This window comes from Ciconia boyciana, chromosome 4 (assembly GCF_034638445.1).
Source record: "Ciconia boyciana chromosome 4, ASM3463844v1, whole genome shotgun sequence".
Taxonomy (NCBI): domain Eukaryota; kingdom Metazoa; phylum Chordata; class Aves; order Ciconiiformes; family Ciconiidae; genus Ciconia; species Ciconia boyciana.
In genome coordinates, this window is record NC_132937.1 from 86,124,935 (window position 1) to 86,148,006 (window position 23,072).

General features: G+C 36.4%; 1 protein-coding gene across 2 annotated transcripts in view; it reads right to left on the reverse strand.

Moving 5' to 3' along the window:
- Positions 1 to 23,072, reverse strand: part of AP3S1 (adaptor related protein complex 3 subunit sigma 1) — a 34,935-nt gene that overhangs the window by 10,776 nt on the left and 1,087 nt on the right. For both annotated transcript variants that reach the window (XM_072860471.1, XM_072860470.1), the window contains exons 2-4: positions 20,427 to 20,518; positions 17,835 to 17,946; positions 9,722 to 9,793 (exon numbers count right to left, since the gene is read on the reverse strand). In XM_072860471.1, the coding sequence (XP_072716572.1) occupies positions 9,722 to 9,793; positions 17,835 to 17,946; positions 20,427 to 20,518 (276 nt within the window). The remainder of the gene's footprint in view (positions 1 to 9,721; positions 9,794 to 17,834; positions 17,947 to 20,426; positions 20,519 to 23,072) is intronic.

The window sequence follows — 23,072 nt, forward strand, 5'->3', positions numbered from 1 at the left end:
AAGTGCGTTAATTAATGTTAGCAATTTACTTAAAACCATTTCGGAAAAACACTTGTAACTTGATGTTCGTTTCTCCGGTATCTTATTTGCTTATAGTTCTGTTACAAACTCATCAGCTATACCACTTTGCTTATCAATGCTAGAAGAAACTTTCACATTCATCTTTCTTTCAGTACCTGTTTCTATCCAAGGACTATGGACAAGAGTTCTAATTAGCATCAATAGTAAAAATACTTCTAAGGAGCACGTTCTACAAGATTAAACAAATTGCTCACAAATAGATGTGTAAAAACTACTTTGGGCTACAACTATGAAGGAAAAGAAACACAGTGACACTCACCCACCATGGGTACCAAGACTAGGCTTAGAAGTAGAATTAACATACCTGAGCTACACTATAAACAGGGAGTCTTCAGTACCTAGGACTAAGATTGACAGCTGGGACTCAAACTGAAGGACTACATATGTCAGCTGGGGACATTAATGAAATAGGTATGTCTAATCCCTTTTCCTTGCAACCCTGATTTGGGGATGCAAGCCCTGGTTCACAAATCTCTGCTTCAGAGACTGTATTTGCACTTTCCATAAAGACTAATTTGTTTTTAAAAAGGCATGCTTTCACATACTTTCTAGTAAAAATCCAGAGTTAATATGTGATGTATAATATTTTAATCCCATTAGAAGTCTGAAGACAAGGAACATTTCACTACTTTTCTGAAATAAACACATTGCACAATCTGACACTTCAAACCATAATTCTGCTATTACTTTGGATATTCTTGCAATTTCCGTGTGGATCAAGTATAGAAGTAAATATCTATCAAACAATTCTGAAGATGAGTTGCAAGTAGTATATCAAAAACCACCACACCTCCCATTTTTGTGCCGTATCTCAAAAACAAAATTGAAGAGTTGTCTCCCTGATAAATCATTAGTATATTTCAGTAGAAACTTACAGTGAATGTGTTTAGAGAGGCTGAATACAGCTCTTCCTCTCTGCCTACTGCTGCTGAGTAGAGCTTTAAGAATCAAATGCTTATGAGAAAGATTAACAATCCTTACTGAACGACTCTCTTACTCCTAGCATATATATGTCCCTCGTAACATACCAAGCTAAAAAGCGTAATGTAAAAGTGGTGCCAAAGAATTAATTCTCCTGGCTTCATATTAGGTAAATTTAAAAGCTTTCTAGCATCACAATCAGAAAAAAGGACAAAAACGTGGTAATCTAACATTAATTTACTCTACACTGACAATCCAAATGCATTGAAAGACGTCGCCAATATTTACTTCTTTTTACTGAAAACTTATTTTCACTCATAGCATAAGGAAACAGTTTATAGCTGTACACAAATAGGAGTTAGTAGATGTTGTCAGTATCAAAAAGAAAATATCAAAGACGTTAATATGGAAACTATTACAAAAAAAGAATACTAAAATAGAGACAAAAATGGCATGTTTTTTTTCCTTAACCAAAAAGTTAGCAATAATCACTAACAGCATTTAGAAGATGAAACATCTCTATCACTGGTGATGGTCATAAAGATTGCCACTTCAAAGAGGTCTGGCTAAAGATATTATAGAATCAGAGTTTAAGCCAATCAACACAGCATTAGGTTTGATAATTCCTTGGGGAGGAGATAGTACGAGACATGTTTTAGAAGTAGACAGATTTGCAGCTTCAATCACAATCACACTCCATTCCAAGATCAGTGACGTTTTTAAGCTTCTGCACAGGTTTATCTGGCCTTCTTGACTACTCCACCCCTTTTAAGCCATGTGGGATTCTCCTCAGAATATAGAAGGACTACCTATTAAAGAATAGGCATAGCCACCAAAAACAAAAGATAAAAACTACAAAGGTCTTCATAATACAGCATTTATCTGGCTATTTTGATTATACTTCATTTTATCAAGAATTTACTAAGCAAGTATTTTTCACATGCTGTGAAATTTAGGGTTGTTTTTCTTTTCCAGTTTCTGAATGGGCATTATACAGACTTATAGAAGGACTAGTAAATAATTCATGCCTCCCAACACAAGTGGAAAGTTTTCTGGCTAGTCCTATCTAATCCGAGTGTTTACTGGGAAGTGGTTCTTTTCCATCTCTCAATAAAAACACAGCATAACAGTGCAAATACCATCACTTGCTAGTGTAGATCATAGATTTGGATTTAATTTTCTTTTTAAAAATGCACCTGGCTCCACAGCAGCAACCGCAGTCATCACCTCCAGATTTTATGGGAGTTTTTATCGTTTTACCCTTTTTGGCAGAGCTGGTGATGTCAAGGAAGAAATTCCAGCTGTAACTTTAGCCTCAACTAATAGCCCCAAAATTCAAAACTATTCACTTTAAAGTCAAAAGAATATTTCCATTGTTGAATAATACATTTTAATTTGTGGAGACCTGAGTCTGCACTGATAAGTATATGAGAGACTAAATTCCAACCTACATCCTGGGAAAGAAAAGGAATTTAATTCATTTTCCTCTTAACATTCTTGAAAACTTTGGTAAGTTCTAGAACTTTGCCCTTCTTTTAAAGCACAGGAATAATTCATATATATTTCTGACTGAAGAGGCAAGAAATGACATCTCAGTAGGTTTCTGCTTACTTCGCTCTTATTCAGCAGAGAATTTCACAGAACAAGCCGTGAAAGTCTAGTAGGACAGAACAAAAGAATGTAAAAGAGCAGGTCTTGATCTTTACAGATTATTCATTTCTGTTTTAAAATAAAACAAAAAATAGTAAGTGATGTTTTTACAAAAGAAAACAAAAAGACCTCTTTTCTCAGGTAATGTCTTTCTAACAGCTCACTGATATGAAATACTGAGACGCTAAAACTCTTAAGATAACAGGCTGAACTCCATATGAAACCTACACCAAAATGACTGAAGAGATTGAGCATTTGATTAGGTTTTCACATGTGTTCTCATTTCTCTGACATAGATTACAAGGTGCATTTGAAAAGAAATGTAATTAAATTATGCCAGTTTGGGTAGCTATTTTTCCCCCCTAACAGGTAAAGGTAAGCAATTAGAGTCCTGTCAACACCACTCACAACAAAGATCATTTTTTCCTCTAGAGAGCTACTGACACAGTAAATGTATAATGTACTAGACTACATCTACAACACTGTGTCCAGTTTGGAGCCTACAAGTGCAAGAAAGACATCGATAAATTGGAGTGAGTTCAGCAGAGGGTCACCAAAATGGTTGGGGCTAGTGCATTTGTCCTGGGCAAAGAGGATGGAGCAGCAGGGCTGGTTCAGCTTGGACAACGTGGGGCTTGGGGTCACCTAACAGCAGCCGCAGTGCCTACGAGGGGCTGTCGGGGCTCTGTCAGAGGGGCACAGTGGACAGGTCAGGGACAGGTGAGGCTGGGACCAGCCGTAAGGAAACCCTTCCCCAGGAGGACAAGTGAGCAGTGGCACGGGCTGCCCGGGGGCTGTGCAGGCTCCCTCCCTCCCTGAGCAGCCTGGTCTGAGCCCACGGCTGACCCTGCTGGGAGCAGGCCTTGCACCAGGCACCTCCCGAGGTCTATAACTGAATTCTCTTACGATTTTATGGCAAAAACATGGTACTCCATGATGTGAAGAGAGTTTCACTGGTAAAAACAAATGCTTCAGAGCCAGAAAATTCAGTTTCACTTCATAATAAAACACTGAAAGCATGAACAAATGCCTGTGGACTGGTGTCGTGGTTTTGCTTCAGTCAGCAACTAAGCACCACACAGCCGCTCGTGCACCCTCCCCCCCCTCGGTGGGATGGGGGAGAGAATCGGTAGAGCAAAAGTAAGAAAATTCATGGGTTGAGATAAGAACAGGTTAATAATTGGGGGGTGGTGGGGGGTGGTGAAGTAATGAAAACAAAAACAACAAGAAAGAGAGAGAGGAACAAAACCGGGGGGGGGGGAGTGGCGGGGAAGAACAAAAAAACCCAGTGATACAACTGCTCACCACCCGCCAACCGACACCCAGCCAGTCCCCAAGCAGCGACTGCTACCCCCCGGCCAACTCCCCCGTTTCTATACTGAGCATGATGCCATATGGTATGGAATAGCCCTTTGGGCAGTTTGGATCAACTATCCTGGCTGTGCCCCCTCCCAGCTTCTTGTGCACCTGGCAGAGCATGGGAAGCTGAAAAGTCCTTGACCAGTGTAAGCACTGCTTAGCAACAACTAAAACACCGGTGTGCTATCAACATTATTCTCATACTAAATCCAAAACCCAGCACTACATTAGCTACTAGGAAGACAATTAACTCTATCCCAGACAAAACCAGGAGAACTAGGTTTCGTTTTGGGGGGTTTTGTTTAGTTCATTGGTTTTGGTTTGGGTTTTTTTCCAACCTGGTAGAAGATGCAGCGATATTGCTTAATAGATGCCAGTAACAGGCCCAGTTGGTAACATCACCTTAAAACAGTAGTGGTGCAACGTGTCTACAATAAGAGCACATTATGTATGACAGTTCAGGGAACAACTCTATGACACTGCTTATCTGATGCATTTTGTATAATATGAAGACAGACAAATTCAAGAAGTGGCCAAGCTTGAGCAGACAAACTAGACTGCATGGCCTCCAGAGGTCCCTTCCAGTGTAAATTATTCTATGATTCTAAGAACAAAGAAGCTGAACTGTTTTACTATTTTATAAATTAAAAAGAAAAAAAAAAGGTTTCTTGAGCACACAGGCCACCAATTATAAAAGTAAGGTTGTAGCCCAATTACAAAAACGAAACAAGGCAACCACTGCATGACACCAAGAGAAAGAATTTGATTTACAGGTTCAAAGAATGCATCTCACCAAGGCATCAGTTCCCCTTGGTGTAAGTTCTGAAAGAAGTCCACAACATGCCAGCAAGCTACAGATTAAGAAGTAAGTGACAAGGGAGCACTGTATGCAGATAAAAGAGAGCAGAAGGCAAACTTCAGGTTTCTGGCCAGTTGTAGCACTGATGCCATAACCATACAGAACAGCAGTATACTTGTATGACTGGTATTAATATCCAGCCTTTGACAGTTATTGCCATTATCCTTATATGATGGATGCAGTGAAGAATAAATACAATTCTGAATACAGCTTCTCACAAAAAAAATTCCTCATAATTGAGACTGTATATGCAGATTTACAAATATTACAACAAGCTTTAGAGACAGAAGGAACAGTGGGGATATTTTTTTTTCTAAAGCACACTAGTCCACAGAGGAAGTCTTAGTATTCTACATCAAAACATTAAGAAAATACCTTCCTCAATCTTTTCAGTCGTAAAGAAACTATTTCATTACTCTAGCTGTTGGTGTTTTAAAGCATTGCTTTATTATCATTTTGCTCTCTGAAAGTCCTCTAGTAAATGTACAGTACAAATTAAAGCACCATGAATTACAGCTGAGCAGTTGTTTCAGTATTTCATGTTCAGTGTTTCACGTTACAGAAGATGTACATCGTAACATTCACCTTTCCATCACGCAAGTTGCTTTAAAAAACATGAAAGTTAAAATTTCTACTTATGCTCAAGCATGCTTAAAAAACTTTATTAAGTCAGAGGCAAAATCCACCTAGTTCATGATCTGGTTTCAAAAATTCACCAGTTGACACTTTAAAAAATTGTGCAAGAAATCTTAAGAGTACTGTTTATCCTAATGCAAATTCTCTGCTTCCAAATATTTCCAACTTAAGGATTTCTGAAACAGAGATTGTATGCTGCTATATTATTGTTGCTGATTGTTTCTTGGTATATTACTGTATTTTATAGCCCCTGTCCAATTTTCCTTTGGTTAATATGTCTAATAACTTTTGAACCTATTCGTAATACTCTTGGTATCTATGATAAAATGGGACAATGGTATTGCATAATTTAATTATCAATCATGAAAAATATATTTTCTTTGTTTCAAACTTACTTCCTGAAATTTTATCTGATATCCCACTGTTCTTCATTTCTGAGAAACACAGCTGTTCATTTTCTTCAGGCTCTTCAACACCTTTTTTTATATACTTCTTACTTGTCTGCCTCCAGCATATTGAATATTTAACAACTTCTTCCATACAAGCTGTTCCATACCTTGGATCATGCTTCTTACCTTTCTTTGTATGTTTTTTCTACCTTCAGTACGCAATATGCAAGTCTAACATGCAGTATTTAAAAATGTTTGTAAAGCATGAATCGACACAGTAGCTTAAGCATTTTTTTTGTCTTGCCCCATTTTTTTTCTAAAGGGATGATTTTCTAAATAACAGAATACAATTAATTTTACTTGTTACTAATTACAGTTAATCTGTAATGAAAGGAAATCATTACTATGACCAAAAATATTATGTAAACATTAAAATCCATTTACTCCCTTCTCTTAAATACACTATAAGAATAAAACAGTACTAGCAAAAGTTTGCTCAGATATGAGCAGTAGCAAGACATACATTTTTAATATTAACTATTTTCTTTGTCATTGCAAATACGTGTTAAATTTACAAATACACATTATTTTCTCTACTTTTTCTAATTAAAAATTTCACTAATTGTTTTCCTAAAGAAACAAAAAATTTTCTGAATTAAAAAAGCATTAAGTGGCGATAACGTGCAAAATACACTTCAGCAGTGTATTCAAAATAGTGTTTAAGTGAAAGGCTGAAGGCACATGGAATACACCTCTTACATTTATATTCTAAAAGTGATCAGACTGTTGAGAACATCAACTTGTCAAAATCTGAAATTGCCATTTTGTAATAATAATTTTGAGGTGTTTTTACAAAAATCAAGAGTGCTTCCTACTTCTGTTCCATGGCTGTCTAAAAGCATGCATTCATGCTTTAACAAATGGGGAGAAGGAATGCATCAAGAAAAAACTCTCCAAGGAAAATACGGCAAACACATTTTCTTGTCTTCAAGCTGCAATCTGATTCTGGACGGTTCACTCTTCTGGTCAGACAATAAACTCTTGGAAGAGATCATGATACTCCCAGGGATATTTCAATAGGTGCCAAAAACTTGTGGAAAAATAAAAATATTTCCTTACATCCCTAACTGAATGTACTCTAGTATTTTAGTTGTAAAAGATGCTTATGATAGTTTTCTGTGACATCTTTTCCATCAGAAAGTGTTACAGTCCTGGACTCAGTGTAGGAATCAGTACAGGACTGAAATAAACCTCCTCCTCTGGAAAACATCTTGCTCCAGCTATAGCACGTTTGTTTGTTTGTTTGTTTTTAATACACCTGATCTGTAAGAGAGAAGCCCAGTTCTCTCCTGTCACTCCCCAACACCCCAAGTCCTCATCTGATACAGCACATACCTCATTCCCACCTATATTCCATTCCCCAAATGAATTTCTAGCACTATACCAACATTCTTGAATAAGCCTCTTTCTTGGCTCCAGGTTACTATAAGCCATCACTGGGTCCTGGATGATGGCTGCCTGATGAAGGTAAATGTTTCCTTATAGAAATGCCACATAAAATGCTACCAAAGAGGCAACAGCTGTTGAGATTACATAGTTTAACTCTTTCACATGCTACATGATTTTTTTAACAAGAAAAGTATTTCTTGTTTTTTAGGCAGTTCTAGCAAGAGGAATGGAATAAAGTCACCTTAAAAACTCCATCAATAACTGAAGACATGGATCAACTCTCATCCAAATTAGTCAATCCTCACTTTTGACAACACCAAACCACTCAAAATACAAACATTTTAAATGTTTCACCCCAAAGAGCTCCCACACATAAGTGTCCACTATAACTAAGACTCTGTCTAGGCCAACCATTCAGCAGCAGTTGATATTTTTCCCTATTGCACATGTGAAATCTATTAACAAGCCAGGCCACAAATATCTGACAAGAGAAAGTTAATGTATTGTAACTCAGAAGACTCAATGCATTTTGCTTCTTGACAGGGTGACCTTATCAGCAGTTTAAAGAGAATTTAATGCTGTATTTTCATTCTCACAGATACACCTTCCTGTTTTTTTCTTACAGATCTACAAGAATACTAATGAACATAAACTGTACCAAATCAAATGTTTTGATACTATGTTATGGTAAAAAGTAAATCTTACAAACCAATTACAGTGGGGGGGGGGAAGAATGGAGATTACATCAGGTTAGTCACAACCGCACAATTAATGCTACTGAACTGCTGGTAGTAGCCTTGCATTACTGCAGAAGTTCAGCTTTCTGTATTGTATTCTTTTGTCGACTCATGCTTAAGTTAAAAATCACTGCACTGGTTAATGCCACGTTCAAAAAATTTTTACCTCAAGGTTTCATTGATCTTTTATTTTGGAAATGGGTTAGTTTTGCTAAAATATCTAATTAGCATTTAGGGTTCACATTTTCCTCAGAGTTTGAAAATTCTAGCCTAAACATTTAATGGGATTCTCATGTAGTTTTTAGTAAATCAAATGAAACACTTAAATTTTAGCTTCCCGTTGACAAATAGATTTCAAGAAGAAAACAGCATCTCATATCTGATACAAAGTAAAATATTCTTCAAGAAATTTAACATTTTGAAGCACTTAAGTTCTCTACATTTTACTGGAAAGATGTTTCTCCTATAAAGTGTAAAAGACTACTTATGTGAAGGAATACCGCTGAATGAAACATGCTACAGAGCAACAGCTTGGCCTGCACAGCAGCCAAAGTATTCTGCAGCTAAAGATAAAGATCAAACTTCTTGCCACAAAACAATTGCAGTATTTGGGTTCTTTAAGCTCAGAAGCCAATATATAAACCACTCAAATTCTTTTGTACTTTAGTCTGCCATTTTGGAAAAACCCAACATGTTCCAGCCAGGCTAGAAATCCTAATGACTTGTCATGAGCACGTCAGTTCAAACACCTACTCAAGGTCATTTGCATTTCAATGTCTGGCCAAGGTACAAGTGTTTCTTCCAAAAGAACTTCCTGATTTTGAAACAAACTGAGTCAGTTCCAAATGGTTATTTCAGGTACTTAACTTGTTACTATTTATTAGTCCACTTTTAGTGATTTTTGTCTTGTTTTCCTTTCACATCTTTTGCTGTTGATGCAAAAAGATGTTCACAGATGGGGAAAGGGGACTGCACAGAAAGCAACAGCAGGCACAAAAGGCAACTGAAGGAATAAATTCTCTACATTCAATTCTCAGCATTTTAGGTATTACACCAAGAGCTGCCAACGTCCTTTTAAATGAAAGGTTAATGATTTGATGGTTAAAAGATTACTATAGTAATAGCATTTCTCAAAACTAGATGAATAAATAAAACACTTGTTCCTGATAGCTGGGAATATTCAAACAAGACTGTTTCTAAATGTTTGGAAAAAGACAAAATGTCTGTCTGAAATTTAGAAGAGAAAGATCCACACAGCATTTAAATTACATAATCATAGCATTTGGAAGGCAACTGCCAGCCTTAACTGGAAAACCCCGTAACAATTTCAGTTCTGAGTAATGTAACACCTAACCATAAACAAAATAGAACAAATTATTTCTTGAAACTAAGTCTTACTCTAAGAATATTCAACGTCTCCAATGTGACAGTTATACGTGCAAATCTCCCACATTATTTTATTTTTTCCTCAGAAAGACATGTTCCACCATAGCTTTCAAGTCTTAAAAATAATATGTTGATAGAAACTGTCTAGATTTCCCTGACAATAAAGATAGAATCATTGCAGAGTTTAATACCAAGTATCAGTTGAACCCAACATTTTACTTGACGAGAAATATTACAGGAGCTCACCACAGTACCTTGTCTACATGGAAAATTAAATCCAGTTCACAGACATTTTCAAAGCATTTGTCTAGCGTTTCCACAAATACCTGCAAAAAGGAAAAAAAAAAAACAGAGGTCAAGCTTTAACAGAAACTCAACAGTTCCATTAGGTGTAAGGTTTAACAAAAGCAAATACAGAAAATAAACACTGGGCAGATTTTAAGGCATTAAAAGCATCTATAGAAATTATGTGGTTAACATTACTGTGTCAACATTATGTTATCTGTAGAGGGCAAAACTGTATGCACAAGTCAGTTTATGTTATAACTCTGCTGAAAGTCACAGTTTTAACAATAGTTGCATCTTGAAAAAACAGTAACATCATCTATGCTACAATTTTCTCAGCTGTGATTCAAAGTGTTCCTTCCCATTTCATTAGAACCCAATTATTAAGCAAAAATCAGCTAGTTTTTTTCATTATTATTATTATTAACAATTACTACATTGCAGGCATCTCCCAGTTAACCAGACTACTGTTAACTCTGTCACACAGAGACACATGTGCAATGTAAAAATGTCAGCATCGTGCAAGTTTGTCAGCATTACAGCTTCCACCAGAAGTATAGCAGCTTTCACCTGGTTTAGACATCCTGAATTCAGGATGGTCCAAGGTAAAAGGTAGCTGTCTTAATGTCACACCTGCTGATCCTGTCAGGCATACCACCACATAAATATTAAAAAGTCCAGCAGTTTGTACACAGGCAAATGACCCCTCCCTGAATCTAGAATGTAAGTGCAAGAAGCAGAAAAATCCAAGCAGCTGCTGAGGTCCAGCCACTGATGATGTCTGCTGGATATAGACTGTACATTACCCTGCTCTGAGTACTCCGTAACAGATTCCTTGATACTCATGTTAGCCATTTTGGTATACTAAGAGTATCCCAGCCCCCAATTAGGCCAGATAATGAAGAGATGACTGTACTCACACTCCCAAAGCTCCTGAATGCCAATCACCATGTGCTTGTGGTGAGTGCTGGCAAAGACTCCAGTCTTAGAGAGGTATAAGCACAGTTCCCTTTATGCAAGGAATAACTCCTACTGACTTAGATGAGATGTGTCAAGACCTCTTATGCTTGAGTTTGAGAGCTTAGGGTCCTCAAAATTAAAAAGAATTTCTGTAAGAATTTACAGATCATTTATTAATGACTAGTAGATAAGCTGCAACTTGTGGAAAATTTTAATCTCAGTTTTATATGTTTCAAGGCCATTTTGTCACAATGTGCGTTTAATGTTATTTATTAAGTTGTCACTGTATGTAATTTTTTTTTTTGCAATTCTAAACTCAAACCCTAAAGCAGCAATACGGAAGAATTTAAACACCTGGTTTTGATTCTCTCTCTTTTCAACATGGTTTATTAATCCCATCTTAGTCTTTGAGAGGAACCAGATTTCAAACTGCCTATGCCCAGAGAAACAGGAATTAGAAGCCATGTTCTGCTGACAAAAACAAAGTGGATTAAAGGCCTACTTCTATAGATAAGTATTTATCTACAGACCTAGTGAAACAGGTCTACTTGACATCAGCCACTTCCAGTTGTCTACCTTGCATATCAAGAAAGATTACTTTTACATCTGAATCCCTGGTCTCAGATCCTGCTTACACTATAAAACAGAAGAGGATCACACACTGCTGTTGCTATTACTACTATTATCAATCTCCATTTTAAAGTCAAACTACATCTAACTGATGTTCCATTCATTTAGAACAAGGATTATTCTTTAATACCAAAATACCAATTCATAACTTAAAGTAGGAACATAGAGCATTTTCACATGCAGATTCAAGACAGTAATGTTCAGTGACAACAGTTAACTAAGTAAATGAATATGCTTCTGTTAAATTATACTAAAGCTAAGCAAAGCAGATCTTTTTTTTCTTCAAGTAGTTGTTAATTTGTTGTGATAATAACAGCCTTCTATAAAAAAGGGATGTGAGCAAATAAAAAACTTGTATGTTAAGCAGAACAAACTACACAGTTCACAACTATGTGCAGCAAGATAAATGACCAGAGATGTTCTCTTACTTTCCTTGTACCTTAGGAGAATGTGGTTACAAGGACAATGCTGTTTGATATTAGCTGCAGGAAGAAGATTGGAAATTGAGTGTAAACATAACATTAATCCAAACATTTTAGTTACAAGAGCTAACAGTTTGACACTATTTTTGAAAGAAAAGAAAATACTCCTCATACACACCACCAAGTTTGCACATGAATTTACACACTCTTTGACATTCATCTAGTTCCTTGGTAAACAAAGGAACACTTTCAAAATAAAAACAACTCAAAAATCCTCAGAAAAGGCCCCCACAGGTATGTGTATTAGTAGCAGTATGTATGCCCATACATCAACAACACAGAAGCTTATTTTTTGTGACCTTCTTCCAGTAACTAGGGCTTCTCCTGTAACACCACTTCGTTCATAGTTACAACCATTACTTTTAAACCTTTACTCATTACAGTGACAACACCACACACTGAATGAACTCACAGATCTCTGCTTCTGATGCGTGACCAGTAATGCATACCAAACATTTTTTAAACTAAGGGAAATCAGCTGAGTATTCTTCAGAGAGATTTTTCACCAGCTACGGATTTCTCATGGAAACTTTGGGAACTTCCTCAATCTTCCATTCATGGTGGAGAGTTCACTCAGAGTAACACCAGCACTGACAAGGTATACATCTATTATGTATAACTGGTCTTTAAAAGCATTAGTCTACAAGGTAAGCTAGATTTTTTTTACACTAACATTCCTTGAACTATTTTAAGTGCCTTCAAATAATCAATATGGTAAATAAAATTAGAGCCACTTTCATCATAATTTTAGTTGAGAGTCATAAATGAATGGCACACTATGGCAAGCAGTGCTAGAGTGTAAGTACTTCAGTGATTACTTCAGATGCTGCAGACTTGTAGATCAAAATAGCCAGAAGAGAACACACACCAACTGTTTTGGGGGACAAACACACACCACACATCAGTCCAAATGCACCTTGTGATGTTATTGGAAAAGAAACGCAAATAAATGAGTCAAACAGCAGGAAAATAAGGATGCATGCACAATGAATTACTAGCTCCCCCTTGTGCTTAATTTTTGAAATCGTAATCTTTTACAGTTCAAAGACAAACCCATGCACATCTCCATGCAAGTAAACAGAAAAAAGAAAAAAAAGAAAAAAGAGAAAAACCCCACACCTTCCTTTTGTAGTAAATATGCTTCAATAAAGCCAGATACACACCTGGAGAGTAAAGTATATGAATCAAAATACCAAATTGTTATTTGATATATACAAGCCAGGAGCTCCCTATACTCAGCAATATGTCAAAACATAAAACACAACCTTTACCATGAAGGGCTCATTTTTTAATTAGGCAAATAAGACATTGAAGGAATAAAACATACATTAATACTGGGAAGATAACAAGTCCAGCAGAAAAATCAGAACACCTAATCAATTAAATGCATCTGGTGCTAGATAATGTCAAATACTAACAAAGGCAGGTACAAAAAAAGAAGTAAAAACAACAGGAGTAACTCATATCAAGAATATCCCATCCTTCTTCCTAGGCTAAACAGCAATGGTAAAACTTAAGACAGAATTAATTCAATCTGTCCATGAAGAGTCCTCTCCTTCACCGCTTTTGACTGTTCAAACGCTACTTGAGGCTCCAACTAGTTTAGAACATAATAGTCTGATCACATAGCCAGTTCTCCATACACAAGACTGGTTTCTCCTCTGCTTTAAGAGTAACCTTTAATAAGTCATAATTCACATATCATTGCAAGCATATGAAATCAACTACAGTGTTTCCACAGCCTTTCTAATTGGGAAATCTGTAGAGCAGCCGCTGCTTTTTCCCACACTTACACTGACATCCCAGTCGTCTTTCATTTTTTTTTTTAAACTACTCATAGATTATACAAAGAATGCCAAGATTACAGTGTAAGGGAAAGGCTGTACAAGTCCTGCTGATTAGTATAAACAGAAGTGTGTTAGATCTTTCAAGCAGACCTACCAAAAGACTTAATGCATTATCAATAAGGCTTTTCAGGTCAAAAATGTTCTAATTTTTGTTCTTAATTCCTGCCCTTTGCTTTCCACCCAACTCTAAAGTAAACGAATAGTGTTAACTGAGAACTAGTTAGGGATTTTTCTGCCAAAATAGGTATCCCAGTCATATGCCTCTCCCTTTTTTTATTTAATGAGCATAAAAGCATCTCTGGAGTGGGGATGATTTATCTTTAAGAACCGAGAAAAACATCTTTCATGAACTGCACTGCATTTCCCATATGAATCTTACTGAAGAACATTATCTTGCAAGGCTATATAAAACTTTTAATGGAAAACTGATCTCAGATTTAGCTGCTTACTGAGTCAACATGTCTTGGAAGTACAACAATGGGCTAAAATCCTCAAAAATGCTTAGAGCTGACACAGATTTTTAAGTCCACAGAATAGTTAGGTACCATTGTAAATGTCACTCCACTTTTCCTCATGGCAGTCTACAGCTAGTTATATTTTCTTATGTACTTTATTTCCATGTGCTATAACCTTACACTTCACAGGCTAATGAGAAGAGTCTGAAATAGGTACAACTCATGACATCATTTGCCCTGAATCCAAAAGACTGCAAAACCTACCAAGCATAGCACAGATGCTGACCCATCTCCCATCCAATTAATCAAAAACAATAAACAGAATCTTGTGTTTGTATTAAAAAAAGAAAGAAAAATGGACAAAAATTAACAGTATGAATCTGCCTGAAGTGTTCAAACACATCTAGTTTGAACACAGTACAAAATCTGAGGCAGAGCCTATGATTTGTAACACATACAGTGCACTCATTAAGCCTGAGCCAGGAAGACTTACCTGTGAAACAGCTCTGACCTAATGGTGATACAAGTGGCCTTCACAGAAGTGTCTTAAATATTACAACAAAAACTTCATGCTGAAAAGAACTGCAGACTGCCATATGTAACTTAATCTACTATAGATTTATTCAGTTCACAAGACAGAAAACTCTTAAAAGCTAAACTGAGTTCTAAGTTCATTTCACCAGTTTATTTTCATGAGACCATAAACTGGCACTCTACATAACTACTTATTTAAAGAATTCAGTATATGTATGATTCATAACAAACTCCAGATGGCTTACTCTTACCTGTGCTGTCTCTGAACTACAGTAAACAAAGATGTATGAAAGTGGCTCAATACATCTCAACAAAAACCAGACAAAGCTTATCTGCTTGAATGGATGCGTATGCGTATATACTGCCAGTCTGCGTTGCACGTGGGAACGAGATGTAATAATAAACTTTCTGAGGGTGCTTTTCCAGTGTAAGATACATTTAATTCTGATTGCTATTACTAAGAGGATTAAACAGATCCTTCTTGTAAGCCAGAATGGAAATTAAAAATGTTTCATTAATCTCTGTATTCTTTCTACTATAATCAAATGGTTGAATTACAATGATCTAGAGAAATGGGAATACTGAACAGCTGCAGGCACTATGGTGAGACTGTATTTATAAACAAAATCATACGGGTCAGAAAAAAAGTAAAGTATTTCTATAAACAGGAATAGCATTTCTATTGTTTCTACTTCCTTCAAGTAATTATACTGGCATGTAATTAAACACGGGGGCGTAATGGAAAAGATGTGAAATATAAAGACTGAGAGACTGAAATCCATCAAAGTACTTCTGGTACAAGAAGCAACACAATTTAGAGAAAAGTTTAAGATCTCCCTAACTCAGAGAGTTTGAGGGCTATACAAATATAGGTAGTAGTAAGCTCAAGCAATTTGCTTCAACACCTTGAAGTAAAATTTAGGTTACACTGTGTAACTGGAAATAACTGGAAGCTATTGATGTGACATTTTTAATATACCATAATGAATAAAATCTTAGTTGAATTTGCATAGTGGCCCTGCAAAATATAACAGGTCAGACTGATTGACCTAGATAGTCTTCGCTATCCTTATTATCTGATTAAACATAAGATATTTATAATATGCACTTTATCTGGAAAACATCCCTAAGACGCATGAAATATTAACATGCTTCTTTTCTCTGTTCATAAATGTTTTAGCACTTCCAAGTAAGAAGACACACAATGCAACAAGCAACTAAGCAACTCTGTACAGCAAACTGCTAAGAACAGGTAAGGTCATTGTATACCTCACTCAGTAAATTGCACTGTTCAGATACTGCGGAATGTTTCTATGACCACAGATGATATAAGAACCTAGAAAAAGAGTTTCCTTCCCTGCTACCCACGCACCCACTCAGAAAGACAATTTGGATCTACTGTCCAGAAGAGCACTAAACACTGAAGAGCTGTTCTGAACACTAACAGGTGATTATGAAAAGCTATTCAGTTCCAAGAAAGATCTGCAGGGAACTGTGAGGCCTTTAAGGCTCACAGTGCTTTCTGCAGTGAAATAATCAACAGATACAGGCCCATGTCTCAAGATACCACAGATTTTTACTTATGTAATAAATCAATTCTCTTGATGTGCAAGCTTTTGAATGGCTTAACAGTAAGTCAATCATACCTATATATATCCGAGACCCATTTTATGTAATGACATACATCACCTCCTGGTGTGAAACTATTTTTTGCCACATCTGACTACATTAACAATCATCAGTGAAATTGTTTATGTGCAAATTTTAGTTGAAAAATCACTGGTGTAGTCAGAGTTCTCTTGACATAAGAGTGTTCATATTACCAGACATGATTTTTGTTGCTGAGTTGATATAGACATATTTACCAGTTTAAATCATACAGGCTGTATTGGGAGCCTGGCAGAAGACATTGTATTCAAGGAGTTAGTGATCTTGAACAGACCACGTCTGCTCTACTAGGCTTGAGAAGCCTGTATCTTATTACTGTAATCTATAACTTACAATGTCCTTGGGAAAGGTAAACTGTAGGTGGATCAAGGAGTGCAATGTATTGATCCTGAACAAGAGACCATTGCATGTTTAGGAGTTGGTGATCCACATAACACTTAATCTGAGAATGCACAGGCCTGTGCTGTGCTGCACAAATTCCTTGGCTGCAGGATAAACTCAGCCAGCTCACTGTAACAGAGGAGCCTGCAGGGAGCTCCCACTTGGTACCAGTGATTATGCCACCTGTGTGGCCTTGCCTGTATCTCAAACTGCAGCAACAAGTTATCATGAGAACATCCTTTAGGAATAGAGTTGTTTTATTGTGAGGAAATTATATAATAGGTCAAAGGTCCAAAAAAGGGAGCACTTCTCTCCGTGGACAGGATCTGCCGTGCACAGCACAGCATGGGAAAATCCACCTGGGCTCCACTGGATGCTGCATGAACACAGGATGCCCAACATCTGAAGGGGTGTTAAGATTTACTATCTACATTCTTCCTCTTACTCTGTTTTATTAAACAGTTATCTTATTAAGCCATTTTGTTGTAGAGCCTTTCTTTGTTGTAGAGCCAGAAAGAACCTGTAGCAGTTTTCTTTCTCCTCACCTCTCCCCACCCACCCCTGCAGCTGCAGAACACATGCCTAGGGCAGCATTTGCACACATTTTCTAAGGTATATCTGACCAAAAGCTCATAAGCCACAAGGAAAGTTTCATCCAAAGAGGTTTTGGATGTGTTAATCCATTATATATTTGTAGTGAATACATATATATATACACACATATGCATGTCTGTGCGTGTATATATGCATGCACACAGAGCTTTATGTATCAAGGTTCTCATAATCTAAACTTGTCTAGTGATGTTTGAACTGCACCATTTTTACCTGCAGCCAAAACAAGGCCTTAAAAAGCTGCAGCAAAAAATAGCTGCTGATTGTTCAGTACGTTCCAAACAAACTGTTTCCTTACTTTCTCATCAACTTGGGAAACAACTTTTTCAAAGACAGTCCAGAAAACTGCAAACAATCTAAAAGTAATACTCAGCACTTTAGGTGTATTCACATTATGAAAGCTACCTTCACTTCCAAATATTACAGAAAAAGATACAGCTAAATATTGAAGATCTAAGGTACTTAGAAGTAGGATTCCACTTATTAAAAAAACAAACCAGAAAAAAAACTTACTTGTATGAGGTCTAAAATGCCAAGCTCACTTTCTGAAGAATCCACACAGAAGACAAAATACAAGGTGGCATAATGTCGGTAAATTAGTTTGTTATCAGATCCACCTATTAATCTAAACAGGAAAGAAATCAGGAAAGCTCAGTTAGCATCTCAGGATAAGCTGGGCAAATCCTCACAGTTATTTCAGTTAACAGGAGGCCTATTGTTAATGGCTGGCTGGAGGTTTCCCAAATCCAACTATATCACCAATTTTATTTTGTGATATAACTACAATGGAAGAATACTAAATACCAAGACAGCCTAAGTTACATTTACCACACCAGCATAGTTATTATTATCCATATGGATAATAATTGCATCAACATATGCACTTTTTTATTAAAATCAATTCAAACAGATCATGCAGTTTCATCAAAAAATGGGTATTAAATGTACTTCCATTACACACTAGTGGGCACTGTACAGGGATTAATCGGCTTTACAGATTAACATAGCATATGCCTATGAATGCTTCCCTGCCCTTCTCAGAGGAACATCAACAGAAAAAGAAAACTAGAATGCAGACTGGCATTTGGATTACAGAAAAGGCCTTAAATAGGGCTTATGGTCCACTTAATAACCAAGACCATGTAACACTTGTGCTACAAATTGTTTGTTATCTTGAGAAATAAGACTGTACTACAACCAATAGTTTGTGATGCGATGTTAAAGTCACAAAAGCAATTAAATTTTTATGGACTCACTAATCGTCAAGTTACTGAACAAGAAGAGAAGAGGTCTAAACAGGTATTTCCTTCCACTATTCTGCTATAGCCTTCCCAAAGAAGGTACATAAATCCTAAGAAGAGATGTTGTTCAGATCACTGACATTTGCTTTGAGCAGTAGTAGGCCTGCTCAAATAGAAATGAAAATATTTTGTAGCCTGAACCTACATGGCTATGAGCATCATAATTCTCCCTTAATTCTGTATCAGAACTGAATCACCTGTTTGGTGTACCATAACTCATCCCTTTAGTTTCTGCCTTCATCACAGGGAGAGAAGATGTAAATAAATAAAAAGAACAAGACATCTTTTAGGTCACTTTTGCTTAAGCACATTGCTTTGCATTAATGCTTGGGCGGGGGGAGGGGGAACCCTTTGTTCCTGGAGAGCAGGAACTACGTTTAAGAAGTACCAGCCAAAAATACTACAAACAAATGTGAAAATTAAAAGAAATGGCAATTAGAGTTTCCTCTTGTGTTTTATATACCAAATTATTTCAAATACTTCACTACACAGAGTTAGTATATATAAACTGTAGAGGCCTTTGGGTAAATGGCAAACTATAAAGTGATCCCTGTCCTGAAAAAAAAAATACTGAAAAAAATATATTGAAATCATAACTCCAGAATTGAGCAGCAGGAGGAAAGCCAGAATTGTGCCTTCGGTCTTAAGTTTTTTTGTTACACAGCTGTGATGTTTTTAAAAGGTTCCAAATGGCTTCTTTCACTTACAGAATTCAAGCCGGCATGTTTTCAGCTTGAAATCATCTCCAAGAGCCTAACGATAGAATCACCAGTTCAGTAGTTGGAAGAGAACGATTTTAGTTTAAAAAATAATAAAATAAAAAGTAAGGAATCATCCTGATGAGGAAAAAGACATCATAGCTGACATGGTACAGCTAAGCATTTACCTGACTCTGCACACAGAAAATGTAGGCATTAACATACTAACTTTCAGTAATCAGAAATTTCCACAATTACAATATTTAACAGGCTATGACAATTTCTATGTTTAGAGTAGAGATCATGAGGTTACTCCATCAGTTATGACCCCTCTTCCTAGAAGGTGGCTTTGTAACTATTTAGTCTTGATGACTAATATCTCAAAACACTTTTCCACTTCAGAATTTCTTCTCTTCAACTAAAGCAAGACCACATTCCAAAAACAACCAAGATTATTCAAGAAAGAATATTTTGTGCGTGTCTTCTAGAGACAGAAGATGTAAGTCTGGCTTTCCTCCTATCTTGCTCTACCTATATTAATTAAAAATCTTGGTGGAAACTACATTACTTAGCACATTCAAAACCTACTTTTTTCTTCCTAGTTTATACAGCAAGCTTGAACCCTGATAAAAAGGCTGAGGAATCTTACTGTCTGTGGCTGTCCACTCAAATTTTGGGAGCTCAAGCCAAAGCACCAGCTACAAAATATTTTAATTTTCTAAATGGGTACAGGAAATGCCAATGCCTCTTCAAATAAGACCAGAAACCTTTAGCTTGATTACAGGGAAACTGGTTAGGTATCATCTGCATGTTTCTTCCCCATCTTGCGTCTGAAACAATTATAGTACTAGATATGGCACTATGTCAGTTACAGCACTAGAAAAAAATGGTTTTATTGCCTAACTCATTTGGATACATATATATATGCTTCAGTTAGTAAAGACTATGTATACCTGGTGCAACATGATGTTATTCGTTGTGTATTAAAATATCTCAAGTGACATGGCATTTACATTACAACTCTAAAAACAGTTAAATTACAATCAGCAGTAATAATATTTGCTAGCCAATAAGTATTGGGTATTTATTTCAAACTTGATACTTACAATCCTCCTTCTAGGAAATTACAGACATTTTCATCACGTTTCGATACTAAATGGAAAGTTTCTCTGATAATTTGTTGCTGCGTATCTTCACTCTATGAAAGAAAACATATTTTGCTATCAAGCTAAAATGGATTAATTAACAATGCACACCACACACAGCTAATAAATAGAACACAAAGTATATCAGCACCCTCAAACTATCTACTTCTGAAGCCTCAAATCTGCCAATTAACAAGCTGCATATTGTTTGTCATTTCAAAAGGCATTTTTACAAGTTAAGTTGCAGAAGAATACATTACTGAGAAACAACTGTGAAAAAAGTGATTGTTTTTAAGAAACTTCTAAAAAAACCATCTAAAAATAGTTTCTTCAAGTAGACAGGAAGTCTTCTCAAGTATTCTGAATTTTCTGTATCTCCACCATAGCCTGAACAGCTACAGAAATGCTTTCAAACTACTTTCACCCATAAACAGGGGGGGAAAACAAAGTCTCAAAAGCTTGAAGGGGAAGCTAAAAATACCACAATACATAACTCTTTCAGAAACAGCTTAAAATACAACGGCATCATGAGCAACAGCTTCTCCTAAGCCATTAACTTTCCTTCTAGCAGATCAGAAACATCACTTCTGAGTTCAAATTCATTTGACTCTTCTGGAGTTCCCACTGCGACTCCATCATTCCTGCACACTTGCTTTTGCTACCCTTCTGTAATAGTGGATTTGTTTTTAACAAGTCTCTACTTCCATAGTAAAAAAATCTAGATACAATTCCTAAAATCCTGCGTTTGTTTTGTAGCACAGAACCCTAAAAGTTATCAAGGACAGATAGCCCCCATCCCTGCCCAAGCATGTAAGTCAGCATTTTAAACCATTATATGAACAAACACTCTAAGCAAAACTGGTGCATACACCTTAAAAGTGATTTCAGCTGAAACAGTGCAGTACCCTGCATGACTGCTAAGCAAACAAAGCCTGGCACCACTGTGGTTTGCATTAATCACCTAAAATTCATGTGTTATTTTACAAACAACCTCTAGAATCCACAAAGACATCAGCAAAAAGCTCCAGCAGAAGTAAACTGCTCCATAAAATACAGAACAAGAAAGTGCAGGTTCCTCTGCTTCTATAGTTTGTGTTCCTTAAATCATGCCTGCCTTACTCCGCTGCAGTTATGTCAGTTAGTTCCCCAATATTTTCTATGGTAGCAGGAAACAGACAATGCGTCTTTTTTCCTTAAAAAACTGAAGTACTGAGTATTTAAAATAACTTTTGTTTTCAGAATCTGCCCTTATTCACAAAGTTGTTCAGAAACTTATTTTTAACTTTAAAATTATGGCCACAGGTCTATATTCTGAAACAGAAAACCATGGCACACCTGTCTTTCTATTTAATTGCCATGAATTATTATTTTGCTACCTACTTGCAAAAGATTAACAACCTCATTTTATGCAGTAGAAACTCTTTCCATTCTCATATATATGAGGGGAAAAAGTTACACACATTAAATTTTGGTATCATGAAGCAAACAAATACCTCTTTCACAGATCTGACCAAATTAATCTCTCTAGAAAGCAGGAGATGCTTCCGCTTGTAAAAAAAATTAATATGAGATTTGCCTCCAGTACTGGTTCAATCGATACTAAAGTATGCACAAGTTTCAAAAAGTCCATAAATAAATCTGCCTTATTGAAGTCACACACAAAAAGATAACCAAGACAATTGCACCTGTTTCTGTGCACCACAAAGCTTTAGGGAAATTGCCTAATCCCATCATTTCTTAGTTTAATTTGCTATTCACGTTTTCAAAATTTCAAGGTCTTCTGTTTATACATATTACCCTACTTTAAGCATTGAGGATTTGTTCTAATTCCAGTTACGAAAGTAGTAGAGCAGAGAGGAGTTGACAAGAAAAATCTGGTATTCTCCTGCCATTCACTCCTCCCCTCCCCGTGCTTCTTCTCCCTCACAGGACTTTGATTACACAACAGTAACAGAAGACACAAAAAGATAGTTACATTTGAATGGAAAATTACAATGGAAGTTAACTGCTTCACATTAATGCAAGTTTTTCACACCTTTCCAAAGACTTTCATCTACCTATTTGCTACCTCCACATTGAGAGAAAAAAAACAGAAAAGAAACAAACAAACAAAAAACTTCTTTAGTCAGTTACTGTAGCTCTGCAATGGGAGTTATCAAGAAGTGACTGGGGATGCACACAAGGGGAATGGTTATCAATATATGTAGGTGAGAATATTCCATTTTAATTTTTAAATTACAGATGGTAAACGAAATATATCCGCTTGGTAACCCAGAATTGATGAGAAAGAAGAAAACAGCTTCACAAATACATATTAGAATTCCCCAGTATTACCTTTCTAAGGAGAACGGATCAAATTCAGTCATCCATAGCAATGACCTGTATCAGTTACACTCCTTTAATTAAAAGCCTGACAGTGCAAACTGAAGTGTCACAGTCATAATTTCTGCTCTGAGATGCAGAAGTAAGACACATCCCTTTCAATAGTTAAATATGACTTTTGTAATAGCCAGAATTGCAAGTAAGTGGCCAAAAATCCAAGTAAGAAATAGCACTACTGAAAAATAATATTTTGTTTACATAATTCTGGGACGCATCAGTTGTTTT